Source organism: Acomys minous (assembly GCF_964271855.1).
Source record: "Acomys minous genome assembly, chromosome: 2".
Lineage (NCBI taxonomy): Eukaryota > Metazoa > Chordata > Mammalia > Rodentia > Muridae > Acomys > Acomys minous.
Window position 1 is genome coordinate 55,762,749 of NC_140484.1, and position 16,327 is coordinate 55,779,075.

A 16,327-nucleotide genomic window follows, 5' to 3' on the forward strand; every position below is an offset into this window, starting at 1 on the left:
CCAGCACTGGAGGAAGCACGGGTTTTGGGGGGCCTAGGCCTTCTGTGGTCTCAGGGAGCTGTTCTTTCTTGTCTTACAGTCCTTGAGGTTCTGCAGCTCAGTGATGCCCTCCGGGATGACATCCTGCCTGAGCTTGGGGTGCGGCTTGAAGACCACGAAGGTGGGTGATTCCTTGAGCTGCTCCCCCTGGACAGGACAAGCAGCAGGTGCCGGTGGGTGGTGAGCAGGATGCTAGGAGGGAATATGGCACAGCAGTAGGCTAGGGGTCCAAGGGCACCAGCACCTTCGAGTGTGGCTGAAGAACCCCAAGCAGAGTAGGTGTCGTCTCAGATATGCCCTGCCCCCTCACTCCCATCTCATCCAGGAGGCTTAGCTCATCACTCATGGTGACAAGTTCATTTCCACCAGCGACCTGGGCAACCATTGCTCACTTTCTACTTGCAGTTGACCTGGCTTTCCTCACAGTCTTGGGGAAGACAAGTTGCCTGTACCTCAGTCTCACTGCATGTTTTCTGACTTTGTGGAGCCTTTGGCTACACAGAAAAATAACATCATCTTTGTAATATTCAAAGAGTCCATACAGGGTAGGAGCGAAGAGCTTGTCCGAGGCCGTCTGTGCTTAACTGAAGGTGATGGACAGCGATGGCTGACTTGAGCATGCTGTCCATTTCCTTCTGAGGCATTACTCAGTACATTAGAAGTCTCTCTCTCTCTTTTTAAACATTATTTATTTATCTATTTTTGGTTTTTCGAGACAGGGTTTCTCTTGTAGTCCTGGCTGTCCTGGATTCGCTTTGGAGACCAGGCTGGCCTTGAACTCACAGAGATCCACCTTCCACTGCCTCCTGAGTGCTGGGAACAAAGGGGTGCGCTATCACATCCGACCTCTTTTTCTTGATAAGAAGGAAAAAGACAGTGGAAAGTGCACTGTTCTTAATATTGTTTTTGAGACAGCATCTTACTATATAGCCCATGCTAAGCTTGAACTCATGGCCGTCCTCTTGCCTCGGCCTCCCAAATGCTGGGATTGCAGGTGTGACCCAATATACCTGCTAAAATGATGTTTAATTTGATGACTCCATATAGGCAAAGCCTTCCTATTTTACCTTGGTTTCGTGTTTTTGTAGTACTAGAATGAAATCCCAGGGCCTCCGACAGTGCGAGGCAAGCACTCTACCCCTGATCTGCAACCCAGCCCTGTTTTGTTATCTTTTTACCAGTTTTCTTTACCTGGCATTGGTTTTGTCTGTGTGAGCCAGAAGGCAGGGTCTCCCAGATCCCCATGCGGGAGTGGTTTTTGGGACCTCAATGAACAGGCTCAGGGTTAGAGCCTGGCAGCCTGGGAGGTGGGAAAGTCGACAGTCTCTGTGTCTCACTGGCTTTCTGCTTTCAGGACTGCCAACAGTGGTGAAGTTGGTGGACAGAGACACCTTACTGAAAGAGAAGGAAGAAAAGAAAAGGGTTAGTAAAAGTCAAAGGGATGGAGCTTGAGTTTGCTGAAAATGAAAACACTAAGACTGTTGTTGGATTTTTTATGTTGTTTTAAGAATGGATTTTTGGGTGGGTGATGGTGGTAGGGGAGGCAGAGGCAGGCAGATCTCTGTGAACTTGAGGCCAGTCTGGTCTACAGAGTGAGTTTCAGACCAGCCAGGCCTAAAACCCTGTCTCAAAACCACCCTCCCCCCAAAAAGACCATGAAGGAAAGTTAACTGGGTAAGTAACCTCTTCAGGGGCTGGAGAGATGGCTCAGGGGTTAAGAGCACCGCCTGCTCTTCCAAAGGTCCTGAGTTCAATTCCCAGCAACCACATGGTGGCTCATAACCATCTGTAATGTGATTTGGCGCCCTCTTCTGGCTTGCAGGAGTACATGCAAGCAGAGCACTGTATACCTAATAATAATAAATAAATAAATCTTTTTTTTAAAAAAAAAAGTAACCTCTTCAGAAAAGGGACCGTTTGGCTGGGTGTGGTGGTACATTCCTTTAGTCCCAGCACTCTGCTGCAGAGGCTGGTTATCTCTGTGAGTTTGAGACCAGCTGGGTTTACATAGTTCATTCCAGTCTAGCCAAGGCTACACAGTGTGATCTTGCCTCCACAAGATATAAAGGGGGCAGTGGTGCAGCCAGCCTTTTATTCTGTTGTGTTATGTTGAAAAACAGGGTCTCATCTTACGTATCCCAGGCTCAGGATGTAGCCGAGGCTGGCTTTGAACTCCTGATCTCCTGCTTTCTCCTCCCACAGGGCTATACCACCATTCCCATTTCAGGTGACCTGTTGTCATTGTTGGCTCTTTAAAAACTTTTATCTATTTATTTAATTATTTACTTATTTTAGTGTGGTGTGAATATTTATTGGGGGGTGGGTTGACAGTAGGCAGGGTAGCTTAGCCCTTGGTGCAGCTTTTCTCATGGCTACTGGTGTTGCTCAGCTCCTTCTGGTTTCTCTTGGTTATACATGCCAACGCCTTAAAAACATATTTCTAGTTACATGTATGCATATATGTCACAGGTATACAGGTGCCCATAGAGGCCAGAAATGGACAGTGGGTCATGACATTGGTGCTAGGAATCATACTTGGGTCTTCTGGAAGAACTGTTCACTGCTGAGCTATCTTCCAGCCCCCATTCCTTTTTAAAGATTGATTTTTATTCTTATTTATGTCCAAGTCTGTGTGAGTGTATGCTACATATATGTAGGTGCCTATGGAAGGCAGAAGAATATATCAGATCCCCATGATCTAGAGTCACAGGTGGTCATGGCTCCCTGAAAAGGGTGCTAGAAACAAAACTCCATTGTTTTACAAGAGCAGGAAGTGAACTGACTCTCAGGCTCTACCCTCTTCTTGATGAACTGGAGTGCCTGCTTGGCCTTGGAGTCCTTGGTCAGCTCCAGGGTGTGAAGTTACTCGCCTGGATCATGGTCTGCATGAACTTGGTGTGTTCAGTGAGGTGATAGCTATGCCTTGGCTTCCTGGAGTTCTTTGTCATCTGTGAAGGCCTAGAGCTGTGGAATAGCACAGAGTCGTGGCTGCTGCCCTTCAGTGGCGGCCGTGGCAGGGAGGACAGTACTGTCTGGAACAAGTTACCTGTTTAGCTAAAGTGAAGCTCGTCATTTAGGAAGCATGTGTGTGCCCCTGGCTCTCACAGGTGCCAAGTGTCCTGGGTGCTGCCATTTTGCTCTACTCATTCTGTCTGCTCGCCCTCTAAGTGCCCCTGTTCCTGTCTCTTCTGTGGTGAGGAGGGCCCCTGCATGTGAGGACTTGGGTCTCAAATGGGAGAAAGAACAGAAATATGTTGTCCTAGTAAGTGTAGTGATGCATATCTGTAACCTCAGTACCCAGGAGGCTGAGGCAGGGGGATTACTATGAGTTGCAAACTAACCTGAGCTACACAGCAAGACATTGTTTCAGAAGAAAGGCAGGCAGGCTCACTGTCCTAACCCTGGATGCAGTGAATGCACCTTGGAGTGGCTCCAAGTCGGGTGGACACGAGCTTGGAGAAGAGGCTCGGGGCAGCTCTCCCAGGGACCTTCGAGAAAGGAGCAAAGTTGATAGTTGGGAGTTTGAGAGCTGCCATTCAGGGTTGTGGTTGAACATGACATGACAACAGGGCGGCTCAAGAACACATCTCAGACATGTGCTGCTTCCCTAGGCTGAAGAAGAGAAGAGAAGGAAGAAAGAGGAGGCGGCCAAGAAGAAACAGGAGCAAGAAGTAACTATTTCATTTGTTTGTTTGGGGTGCGGGGTCTCCTGGGTAAAAAAAAAAAATCACACTCTGGCCCCGCCTCACAGTTCTCTGTGCCTTCTTTGGGCTTGGACAAGGTACCCTGCAGAGCCTCTCAGAGAGAGCTGGCCTCTGCCTCCACCCCTCAGATGGTGTCCTGGCATCAGCAGAGGACAGGTTGCCCTTGGTGGGTCCCCAGTGCCAGCAGCTCCACAGTCCTGCCACCTGAGGATTGCTGTAGCGCCCCTCCCCTAGAGTGGATGCTTATGTGGCCTTTGACTCCCTGCTTTTGGTTTCCCTCCCAGTCCTTCTCCTCGGCTTATGTTGAGTTTAAGGGTATGGGGGCCATGTGGTAGAGGAGGTAGAGTGGGCAGCATGGTGGTGGGCGGGCCTGTGTACTGCTTCGGTTGTGACATATATGTTTGTGTGTGTGTGTGTGTGTGTGTGTGTGTGTGTGTGTGTGTGTGTGTGTGTGTTGTCTGTTCCAGGCAGCAAAGCTGGCCAAGATGAAGACTCCACCCAGTGAGATGTTCCTGTCAGAAATCAACAAGTATTCCAAGTTTGATGAAAATGTAAGACAACTCCTCATTCTTCAGACTTTGGTGGCCTGGATCCTCCAAGCTGGAGTCCACGGACTTTCACCCTCAGCCCAGTGGGTCTCCTGTGAGGGCAGCTGGGACCATCCAGCTCCTATTAGAGCAAAGGCTAAGTAAGCTAGCTGCCTCTGCCAGTTATGTGGTGAGCCCTGGCCCCTGGTACCTGCAACTGCCCAAAGTGCAAGGCCATAGCCTTGCTTCCTCCCTGGATGTGTCTTTTGTCCCTTAGGTGTCTCTCTGAGGGCTCTTGGATTCATCACTACATAACTCTGCCTGGCTACCTCTGAGTACTTCAGACTTTAGTCTCAGCTACTAGGAGCCCACTGCCAGATTAGCACTGGACTGAGGGGGTGACCAAACAACCATAGAGAGATGTGACACACACCTGTGACCCCCAGCACTTTGGAGATGGAGGCAGGAGGCTCTCAAGCTTGAAGCCAGCCCCGGTCTTTTTTTTTTTTTTTCCTTTCAATACAGGGCTTACCTTTGTAGCCCTGGCTGTCCTGAAATTAGCTCTGTAGACCAAGCTGACCTCAAACTCAGAGATCTGTCTCTGCCTCCAGAATTCGAGGATTAAAGGCCTGTGCCACCACTACACAGACAGCTTCTATCTTGGTATCTATTCCTTATGTCAAAACCGTACCAGATAAACAAATATAGCCAAGTGTTTCCTGTCAGCAGTGATGAGGACTGAAGGCAGAGGAAATGATGGCGTTTGTGTGGTCCTTGCAGGGTCTGCCTACCCACGACACTGAAGGCAAAGAGCTGAGCAAGGGGCAGGCCAAGAAGCTGAAGAAGCTCTTTGAAGCCCAGGAGAAATTGTACAAAGAGTATCTGCAGATGGTGCAGAACGGCAGCCTCCAGTGATGCCGCAGCAGCCCAGGAGGGTGCAGCTGCCAACCTGGCTGCCATGGACTGATGCCACACCTACTCAGGCCATGTGTCCTGATCATGTTTACAGCTGTCCTCACACCTGAATCAGGCTGAGTGGTAGCGGCTCCGGGACACTCATAATAAATTCTAATGAACAGTGAGGCTTGGTCTGCCCTCTCAGCACTCAGAGAGCTGGCCTCCGGGTGCCTGGTCAGCAGCTTGCGACTTAGGCCTCCTAGTCACTTGAGCCCCTTCAGCCAGCCTGCCTGAGGAATTTCCCTCACATTGGCGAGTTGGGCTAATCTCTGCTGTGTTGGCACATTTTGTGGTATTGGAGTAGGAAAAAGGCAGACTCAGCCCAGGGGATCTCCCTGAGCCCCAGACAAAAGCCGCTCAGTTGGCTCTCTGGCTCCAATTAACACACACTGCAGGTTCCCCAGAGCAACTGACAGGGTGGCAGCAGGACAGTTGCCATGTGGGGTGGGGCTCTGGCAAGCTGCCTGGAACTACTGTTGTGACAGCAAGCTCAGGTCAGCACTGCTGGCTTGTAAGATAGGGGATCTCTAGGTCCAATCTTAAGTGTGCTTCCTCTCCATCTGCCCCTGCCTGTTTGCTCACCCTGCCAAGAACCAGCACTCACGCTGAACATGCCTGAACAGCCAGAAGCTCCCTGGCACCTGTAAAGGCTAGCTCCAGAGAGACCAGGGCCAGGCGTGGATTCCAGATGCCATAGAGCCCATGTGGCAAGTGTGCTGGTATCTACTGTAAACACACTGCCACTCCGTCCCTGTGACAGACTTTGTTGAGAACTGTCCTGGAGATACCTGTACCACCCTAGGGTACCACAGGCATGTGTTGTGGAGTGTAATAATATGAGACTGCAGGAAGCCATACAAGGTCTCTCAAACAGTCATAATCAGATGGGAATCATCTGGGGTGTGCACCTTGTATCACTGTGGTCTCCCAGGGCATACAGCTGTATCTCTAGCCTGGGAGATGTCTCTCCATGGGTGCACTTCCTGAGAGAGAAGGCACTGGATGGCTTTCTAGGATGGAGCCTCACAGGTCAGCATAATCCCTCCATTGGCTTCCGTTTAGAAGCATTTCAGGTCTATCCATCCATGTTACCATGAGATGAAACAGGCTCCCAGAGAGGGTGGGAGCTGGGGAGGCTACAAAGCCACAAGTCAGTCAGCTTATAAGAAGTAGTTCCCTGTGTATCTAAGCTGCAGGAGTGCAGAAGGATGGATGGGCTGCAGCAGCTTTGCTGTTGGCATCTACAGTTATCACACACACAGGCAAGACCCCTGAGCTGCGCCCCAGCTATAATCTGAGGCAAAGCAAATGGAGCATTGGTGGCAGCAGCCAAGACTCTCGTGTTAAGGGATGAAACCCAAGAAGGAAAGGAACAGCAGTGCGCTGTGAGTAGGACACAGCAGGACGGAGGCACCACATGGTCCCTCCAGGCAGTATGGATAGGCAAGCTGGCAGACTGGGGCAGCAGGGCATCTTGAGCCTTAAATGCTCTCTCTCTCCTGCAACAGTAGACTGCCCACAAAGGAACAAGGGACAACCTAGTGACACACAGCTGCCAGCTTGGTCTCCAGGGCATTGTGCTAAGGAAGAAAGTAGCAACATTTTAAAAGTCCCACATGTCTGACTTCCCAAGTGATATTTTCAAATCCAAGCTGCAGAGGTGGCAGTGACAGGGCAGCCCTGCCTGTGTAATGTGATACAGAACATGATACAGTAACTAAGCTTACTGCCAGTGCTTGCCTTCAGCACTGACCTCATACTCTGGCCATGCAAGATTGTGGGGAAAGTGCGTGTGGGGGGTGGTAAGTCTATTACAACTGGTATTGCTGGAAGGAGACACAGACACTCATACATGCAGAGAAATAAGATGCAGGAATACAGAGTAGAGGCTTCCAGAGAGTGCCAGGTCCTGCCCCCAAACCTGGTTCTACACAGCCGTGAGAATGAGTTTCTGGTACTGCAAGCTCCTTGTCTGTGATACTTCCTCACAGCAGCCACAGGAAACAGACAGACAACCATTCGCCACCCCTGCTCTCTGTAGCAGAAAAAGAAGTGTGAACTAGTGTTTTATTTAACAAGCAGATCTCAGAAGTAGTACTGCAAAGGGCCAGCTAGTGTGTGGGAAACAACTCAGTAGTGTAACTTGAGGCTGGGGAAAACCAGTATTTCAGCATAGCTAGTAGGACTGGAGAGATGGCTCAGCAGCTAAGAGCATACTTTGTTCCTCCAGAGGACCTGGGTTAGTACCCAGCACCCACTTCAGATGGCTCACAACCTGTTAACTCTAGCTCCAGGGGATCCGTTTCTGACCTTCATGGGCATCGGCACACAAGTGCACAAACCCTCACACAGGCACACGCCTACAACTAAAAATAAAAATATTCAAAATAGCTAGTAGAGAGGATTGTCAGGTGTTCCCCAAACAGATGTCTGGGGCAGCAGATGTGTTGTTGAGATTGCTCCACAGTGAACATACATAGAAAGGTCACTTTCCACCCTAACTTATGTACAATTACTATGTCCACTAGCAATGAAAACACTGTAAAGAGTAAAGAACCTGCTCAAAGCCATGCACGGTGGCACACACCTTTAGGATCTTTGTTATGTTCCAGGCCACCAAGAAAGAGCTAAACAAGTCTTCCTATAGGCAAGGGAAATTGCCATCTAACTGTTAATTTGTTCCCTGGCAGATCCTCACCCTGTAGCTCAAGCTGGCCCAGGACTCACCGTTGTAGCCTCGGCTTGCCTGGAACTTGTGGTCATTCTCTTGCCTTGGCCTCCTGAGATACAGGATTTCAGGCACGAGCCACCACCATACCTAGCCTGTGATTTAATTTCCTAACAGACCATAGTACCAGTGATGGTGGACTGGAGCCAGTGAGAACCCCTTGATAGCATCTGCATAACCAGACGTCTGGGATAACTACGGAGCATCGGGAGATGGCCCCAGAGGTGTAATCCTGTCAGGATGAAATGATGAGGGTGGGCCTAGGATTTGGAAGGGCACGTGCAGGCAGCAGATGGGATCACAGTATGGCCAACAATACTGTGGGTGCAGGATTCAAGGAGAGCAGCCCGACCGCAAACCCCGCTGGAGCCACACGCTCATTTCAGTCTTGTCTTCAAAGTGCACCTTCTAGGCAGTGAGTCTCCCAACTTGAGCTATGTGGTTGTAGCAATTCAGGAAAGCAGTACAGCTTTTTTTCCTTTTTTTGTTTTGTTTTTCAAGACAGGGTTTCTCTGTGTAGCCCTAGCTATCCTAGACTAGATCAGGCTGGCCTGCACAGTCTTTTTTTTTTTTTTTTTTTTTTTTTTTAAGATTTATTGATGTATATGAGTGCTCTGTCACTTCAGAAGAGGGATTCAGATTCTATTACAGATGGTTGTGAGCTATCATGTCATTGCTGGGAATTGAACTCAGGGCCTCTGGAAGAGCAGCCAGTGTTTTTTTGGTTTGGTTTGGTTTGGTTTTTTTTGGAAAATTATTGTGTTTATTTCTTTTTTCCATTTAAAAATGTATTTTATTAATTTATTCATATTACATCTCAATTGTTATCCCATCCCTTGTATCTTCCCATTCCTCCATCCTCCCATTTTCCCCTTAGTCCCCTCCCCTATGACTGTGACTGAGGGGGACCTCCCCCCCCCATATATGCTCATAGGGTACAGCCATTGTTCTTAACTGCTGAGCCATCTCTCCAGCCCCGTGCAGTACAACTTTCTTTTCTTTTTCTTTCTGTTTTTTTTTTGGGGGGGGGGTTGTTTTGTTTTGTTTTTGTTTTTCAAGACAGGGTTTCTCTGTGTAGCCTTGGCTGTCCTGAACTCACTTTGTAGACCAGGCTGGGCTCGAACTCACAGCGATTCTCCTGCCTCTGCCTCCCAAGTGCTGGGATTAAAGGCATGCAACCACCATGCCCAGCTGCTATTCGGTTCCCACCTTGATGCCGCCCACACTAAGCCCCAGGTGGGGTAGATGACAGAAAGTAGGCTTGAGACTATAAAATAGATTGGAGTTTAATTTGAAAACCCTGGAGACCCTTCTAGGCTCTATTTTTAAAACTATTTATTTAATTTTATTCTATTTGCATTGGTATGAAAGTGTCAGAATCCCTGGAAATGAAGTTACAGTCGTGAGCTACCACGTGGATGCTGGGAATTGAACCTGGATCCTTTGGAAAAGTAGACAGTGCTCTTAACCACCGAGGCACCTCTCTAGCCCCTCTTCTAGTTTCTTTTGTCTGTGCTTGCTTCTCTACCCACCCCCCCACTTACCCCCCCCCCCCAAAAAAAGGAAAGCCTGGTGGTGAAGGAAGAGGAATGCCCCGTGAATAGCAGAGCTTACTGAGTGGGACACAATCTGCATACTGTTGAAGTTTGTGACCAGCTGTCATGGGCAGCCTTGCCAATGCCAGAAACTGGAATCACCTGGGAGATGCATTAGGATAATTGACGTGGGAAGACCCCTCTTAATTATGAGTAGGACCATTCCCTGGGGTGGGTGGTTGAGTCCTGGACTGTATGAAATGGAAAGTGGACTCAACACCAGCACTGCTGTTTGTGGCTATAGACTTAATGTGCCCAACTGGTTCAAGCTCCTGTCACCTTGACTTCCCCATCATGACAGACTGAGTATACCTTGTATTGTGAGTTAATTTGAACCCTTTCTCCTTTAAATTGTGTTTGCCAGGTGAAAAACTACAGAAGACAGCAACTCCTGTTGTCAACTCCTCCATCTGGAGCCTCCAGGTGGTTTTAAACTTTTTCCTATTATAAACATTACAGAGCAGGGATCATTTGCTAAAAATACCAGACTGAAATTGTTTCCAAAGCAACCGTCACCAGACAAAAGGACTAATTAATTTTTTATTATTTATTTTTATTTCGTGTGCATTGGTGCTTTGCCTGCATGTATATCTGTGTGAGAGTGTCAGATCTTTTGGAACTGGAGTTACAGACAGTTGTGAGCTGCCATGCAGGCAGTTGTGCTGGCAACTAAACCCAGATCCTCTGGAGGGGCAGCCAGTGCCCTTAACCACAGAGTCATCTCAGTTCTAAGAAATGAAAACAATTTGTTCATCCCTGCCTGGGAACCTTAATGCTATAGAAATTGGATTTTTTTTTTTTTAATAAAGGGACATGGAGAGGCTGGGCTGGTATCCCACTCCGTACTCCAGCCCCAGGCTGTATAGAGGGAATACCTCCCTGCTACCCTTGTCAGCAGCAGTGAAGAGACATAGCTCAGCACTGCTACCAGTAGTTGGACGAATTTCCTTCCTCCTCAGATAACTCCACTCTGTAAAACTGGATCCTCGACTGTGGTGTAATAAAGAATTTCAGAGCCGGGCGTGGTGGCGCACGTCTTTAATCCCAGCACTGGGGAGGCAGAGGCAGGCGGATCGCTGTGAGTTCGAGGCCAGCCTGGTCTACAAAGTGAGTCCAGGACAGCCAAGGCTAACACAGAGAGACCCTGTCTCGAAAAAAAAAAAAAAAAAAAAAAAAAAGAATTTCAGGACAAGTCATAGTGAAGCAAAGTTAGCAAGCTTATTAAGCAGAGAGAAACAGTGCATGCTTTGGATTTAAAAGCAGGCATTGAGCAAGAGAGACAGTCTTGGATGAAAGACAGTCCATATTCACGACATGAGAGCAGGCCGCAGGCCTACCTTAAGGGCTGCTGTTGATGTGACCCTGTGGCTAAGATTGCTCAGAGGATGTCATTTACAGCAACAGTTAAATATTAAGTTTAAGCTGAGAGATGATGACACATGCTTTTGATCCCATCACTTGGGAGGCAGAGACAGGTGGGATCTCTGAGTTCAAGGCCGGCTTCTGGTCTACAGAGAAAGTTCCAGGACAGCCAAAACTACACTAAAACTAACAGTTAAATTTAAAAATTTTAGTAAGTTTTACAATTTAAATAGTGTCATGGTTTGGGACCCCCTCCTAAGCACACATACAGCTTCTGAGGACCAGTCCTTTTTTTTCTTTCTTTCTTTCTTTCTTTCTTTTTTGAGACAGGGTTTCTCTGTGTAACAAACTCTGGCCTTCCTGAAATAAAGATATTTTATTGTTTATTATTTTTGAGCCAGGGTCTCACAATGTAGCCCTTATTGTCCTGGAACTCACTATGTAGATAAGACAGACAGGCTTTGAACTCACAGAGATTCACCTGCCTCTGCCTCCCAACTGCTGGGATTAATGGCATGGGCCTCCACTGCCCTGCTCCGAGTACCTCTCTTAACCCGGAAGCTTCAGCCTATATTCAAATAGTTTTATTAATCTAGGTATGGTGATGCACACCTTTAATCCCAGTACCTAGGAGGCGGAAGCAGGCAGATCTTTGTGAGTTCACCGCCTGTCTTGATACACATAGTGAGTTCCAGGACAGCCAGGGCTACATAGTGAGACCCTGTCTCAAAAATAATAAATAATGAACTATTTTTATTAAACTTGTTACCAGTTGTTTGAGTCTGAGCACTTCATTCAAGGCATTGGACTAAAGGTACACACAGATTGTGAAGTAGCAAGGAGACGATACAAAAGGGAAGTAATAGTGCAGATCAGAAATACTTTGTGACAGGCCCTCCAGGCTGGCCTTGAACCCAGAGACCTGCCATTGTCTTTTTTTTTTTTTTTTAATATTGACGTGTGTGTGTGTGTGTGTGTGTGTGTGTGTGTGTGTGTGTGTGTGTGTGTCTGTGTGTGTCTGTGTGGTGTTTGGGGCATTATTAGAAGAGAAGTGTGTGCACAGCCCAAACCAAATGGAGGCCCTGGCTACCAAACTATTTTCTATACTTGTCTGCTTTAACCACATCTCACTCCCCCAAATAAAAATTAAATAAAAAACATATGACCTTATTTACTTTTCTTAATTTTGTAAATAAAACTATATAGTACGTTGCTTTAATTTAAGGAGAGAGGTAATCCAGTAAAACAGTGCTATAAACTTTCTGGCCTCCAGTAATCACTTCTTGAGTATTGTCTCATGTTGTTCAGGTTGGCCTTCAGCTTGCTACATAGTTGAAAGTGACAAAACTGCGCATCCTCTCACCTGTGCCTCTTACCTCACAAGTGCTGGGACTGATGACCACCACACTGAGCTTTCCCATGAACTTTGTTAGGGTAATGCACATTATCTGCAGGCACTTTATCTATCAGGTGTTGTGTCAGGGTTTCTATTGCTTCTATGAAAACACCATGACCAAAAAGCAAGTTGGAGAGGAATGGGTTTATTCAGCTTACACTTCCAGATCATAGTCTATCTTTGGGGGAAGTCAAGACAGGAACTCCAGCAGGGCTGGACCTTAGATGCATAGGTCTTGGAGGGGTGCTGCTTTCTGGCTTGTTCAATCTGTTTTCTTACACAAGCCAGGGCCATCAGTCCTGACAGTACCTACTATGGGCTGGGCTCTCCCCTGTTGATCACTAATTAAGAAAATGCCTTACAGCTGGATCTTACGGAGGCATTTTCTCTATTAAGGTTCCCTCCTTTCCGGAAATTCAAGTTTGTGTCAAGTTGACACACAAAACCAGCCAGTTACAGGTGTGTTGAAGTTTTCTATCAGCAGGGTAGCCCCAGGCCAGGCAGACACTGGGCAGACTAAGGGCCCAAAGTAGGTGGTGCTTTCTCCAGGCCCGGGGTTGCAAGTAATCTGGGGAGAGCGCTTCCGACAGGGGCCGGAGGCACATATCCTAGAGACTGCAGCAGGTTCAAGAAACAAGAAAACGCTAAATTCACCATTCGCCCCTAGCAGCCCCTTTAAATAGGCACGGAACTGCGCATGCGCCGCCGTATACGTCACTACTCTATTTACATAGAGCTCGCGGGCTTGAGCTCGACGCCGTGCACCTCAACGGATTCCGATTGGATGCCGCTTCTCCCAGCTCCCGGACGCAGTTGACTTACAGCTCTACTGTTGATTCGCAGCCCGTTTTACTTGCAGAGGGCGGAGACTGGCGACGCGGCCAATGGCAGGTGGTCTTGTTGGCGGCCACGGCGGCGCAGCCCCGGAGCGAGCTTAGCACGGGCGCCACTGCCGCAGGAGGCGCGAGGTGCGGTGCCGGCGGGTAACGGCGCGGCGGGCGGCTGGACAGGGACTGGGGCGGAGGAGGCGGAGGCGGGAGTGGGCGGCGCGGGCGGGCCGACGCGTCATGGCGACCAGCAGAGGCAGGTGGTGGCCCGGTCAGCGGTCCGGGTGGCGGGTGGCGGCGGATGGCGGGCCCGTCCCTCCTGCGCGCCGCCCCGCCCCCGGCTGAAGGTCAGCGCGCTTTGTTCCCGCCGCCTAAGAGCGCACGCGAAGCCTCGCAGGCGGTTCTCCGAGGGGGCAAGGCCTCCTTAGCGAAGTGGGCCCCGGTGCGCCTTGTCTTTAAGGCGCGCCTGGGAAGGAAGGGGTCTACGGGGCCGCCGCCTCGCCCTTCCGGGCTTTGCATGGTCTCCGCACAGCGCCCTGGCCCGACCTCACTCTCCGAGCGTGCGGTGGAGGCGGAGCCTGCTTAGTGACACACACTGAGCTTTCAGACCCGTGGGCTCCTAACGGGTTCAGGGTCGCCAGCAGGACCTCTCTTCCCAGGGGTATTCTTGGGGCACGTCAGCCTGAGCTTTCTCCCAACTCTTTGCTGCCTCTTGGAGGAATTTCTGCGGTATCTTCCTGCACTTACGGTTTCCCAGCCAAAAAAGGCCCAAGTTGAAGTTCTTGGTCCTAAAAGTTATATGCTTTTAACTTACTGCCGCCTTCCTGTCATAGTAGCTGCCTCCTCTCGGTGACTAAGCTCTGCTTACTACACACCAGGGGCTCCTTAAGCTCCTGATGAGTCTTAACTCCATTCACAGCAGTGCAACAGGCTGAGTATGACTTAACAAGAAACGTCTGGGTTCACAATCGGTTCAGTTTGTGGAATATTTGTAGGTTTGGCAGATGAACATCCCTAGTCTGGAAGTCCAAAGCGTGGCATAAAGCTCGAAAAGAAATGGATTTTGGAGTGTCGGCCTGTATTGCAAATTAAGGTCCTGTTGGGTTATGTGTGATGGTAGCTTGGACCTAAATTCAGATAAATTTCAACCTGGCTCGGTCTTAGTTTTTATTTATTTATAACTAGATAAATACCGTTTAGATGAACAGTGAGATTCAGAGAAAAGAGGACAGTAATAGGATTAGGCTATAGTCCAGAATGAAATAGGAATGGTTCACTGGTCGGAGGCAGTTGGCAGCCGCATTATTTTAATGCCTTTGTTTTAAAGTAAATGGCTGTAAAACTCAGTTGTGGGTCTTTCTTTCCCTGGTTGGCCAATATTGTTTTACAATCTCATAACTTAATATTTGATGTATTAGCTTTAAATCCTACTAAACTGTTTTTCAAAATTAATATCAAGTAACTGGTGAAAATAGTAGCCAATTTTATTATTTTCTGGAATAATAATCTTCACAATTCTGGGGAAGATGCAAATCTTGAGGGGTCTTCGCAGAAATCATGCCATTATGGCTTGTGAGCTGGCCGTTTGGATTGGTGTAGTTGAGAATATAGACTTTACCGGTGGGCAATAAATAATATTTATGCAAAGATGCATTTCTTAGGGATGAGATAGTTCATTACTTTAGTCTAACTTTGTGCCTGAATCTTAAAATGTCCCAACTAAGATAGGTGTGGCAGTACATACCTGTAATCTCAGCTGTTTCTGGATCTCAGACTTTAAAATCAGTCTCTTCCCCCCCACCCCCACCCCCACCCCATTGTCTCTGGTTGGTGAGCATGTACTAAGTCCCTTCTAGCTATCTTTATGCTGTGTAGTATGAGGCCTGAATAGAAGTTTGTGTTGTCTTAATATTTTTTTAAAAATGGCCAGTATGTAAAATTTTTGTTTTGAAAGAAAAACTCTGGGCAAGAGAGTAATTTAGGGGCGGGAGAGATGGCTCGGTGGTTAAGAGCATGGGTGCTTTTGCAGAGGTCCTAGGTTTGAGTCCTTGTACTCAGGGTGGCTCCTTGTGGTCTATAATTCCAGTCCCAGGGTTCCAATACCCTCTTTTGGCCTCTACAAGGGATGCACAGACAAGAGGGGAAAACACCAACATATATAAATAAGTTAGAATTTTAAGAAAGTAGTTTAAGTCTGTAAGGTCTAAGGGCTCCTTACTCTCTGTGCAGTAGCTAGATAGGTGAGTGCTTTTGGTGCTTGGATCCAGGCCCAGGTGACCTGTTTTGAAAAAGAGGTAGTAGCATAGCTGTGGGACCACCAGCCAGTGAAGGCAATGGCTTTGTTTGTTTGAAAGGAAGTGTAAGTGGGTGTGCTGCCTTATGTCTGTTTTCTAGCACTTGGGAGGTAGAAGCAGGAAGCTAAAGACCAGCCAGCACTACAACAAGAAAGATAAAGTGCATTTTAGGCATTAAGAATTGAAGCTGATGTCAGTTTGCTTCAGAACCACAGGGACTTCCTCTTCTACCTGCAGCCTTTTCATGGGACTCCCTGTTAGTGGTCTCATGTGGCAGCTTCTTAAAACGCAGCTGGAAGACTTGTTATTGATCTCAGGCTGGGAGCCCTGTTTTCATGGGTAAATAGTGGAGTCTTCAATTGGACTTTTAGGCATTTTGAAGATATAGTTGGTGGTAGTGTAGGTTTGTTTTCATTGAGCAGTCACATCTCCCCTGCCTGCCATAGAGGAAGCTCATCTGCTTTTGGTTTGCTATTGAATTTTACAGTAACAGAAGGAGCATTGTATTTTTGTAGTGTGAAGACTACAGAAGCTAGCTTTGTGAATTTTACCTTTTGATTCTGGCTGCTTGCTGCGCAGCCTTAAATTCCTTTTTCTATGTTGTTTGTTCTGTCAGCTGTTGTAACTGAGTGTGCTTCTATCCTGTGCCCAGGAAACTCAGTTTTGTGAGGTGAGATTAGCTCTGAGCTTTATGTACAAAGATATTTATTATTTAAGTCATACTCAGTTACTTCAGAGTAGCTTTGTGGCATACTCAGGCAAGATCTCCAGTGCATCTCTAGGGCCTCCAGTGCAAAGCAAATAGTGGCCTTGCCCTTCCTGCAGTGGGAACAGGTAAGAGTCAGATGGGGGCAGATACTTTTGAGACACTGGGGTCTTGGGAGGTATAATTTCAAAT

General features: G+C 48.0%; 2 protein-coding genes across 4 annotated transcripts in view; both read left to right on the forward strand.

The window, feature by feature from the left end:
* The window catches only part of CARS1 (cysteinyl-tRNA synthetase 1), a 54,489-nt gene extending 49,137 nt beyond the window's left edge, over positions 1-5,352 (forward strand). For both annotated transcript variants that reach the window (XM_084770320.1, XM_084770321.1), the window contains 5 exons: positions 80-160; positions 1,394-1,461; positions 3,651-3,710; positions 4,211-4,294; positions 5,051-5,352. In XM_084770320.1, coding sequence (XP_084626446.1) covers positions 80-160; positions 1,394-1,461; positions 3,651-3,710; positions 4,211-4,294; positions 5,051-5,185 — 428 coding nt within the window. In that variant the 3' untranslated portion in view covers positions 5,186-5,352. The remainder of the gene's footprint in view (positions 1-79; positions 161-1,393; positions 1,462-3,650; positions 3,711-4,210; positions 4,295-5,050) is intronic.
* A 7,692-nt stretch (positions 5,353-13,044) lies between these two features.
* The window catches only part of NAP1L4 (nucleosome assembly protein 1 like 4), a 38,605-nt gene continuing 35,322 nt past the window's right edge, over positions 13,045-16,327 (forward strand). The window contains exon 1 of one of the 2 annotated variants that reach the window (XM_084770419.1): positions 13,045-13,291. The gene's annotated coding sequence lies outside the window, so the exon portion shown is untranslated. The remainder of the gene's footprint in view (positions 13,292-16,327) is intronic. The other variant, XM_084770418.1, reaches the window with a different exon arrangement.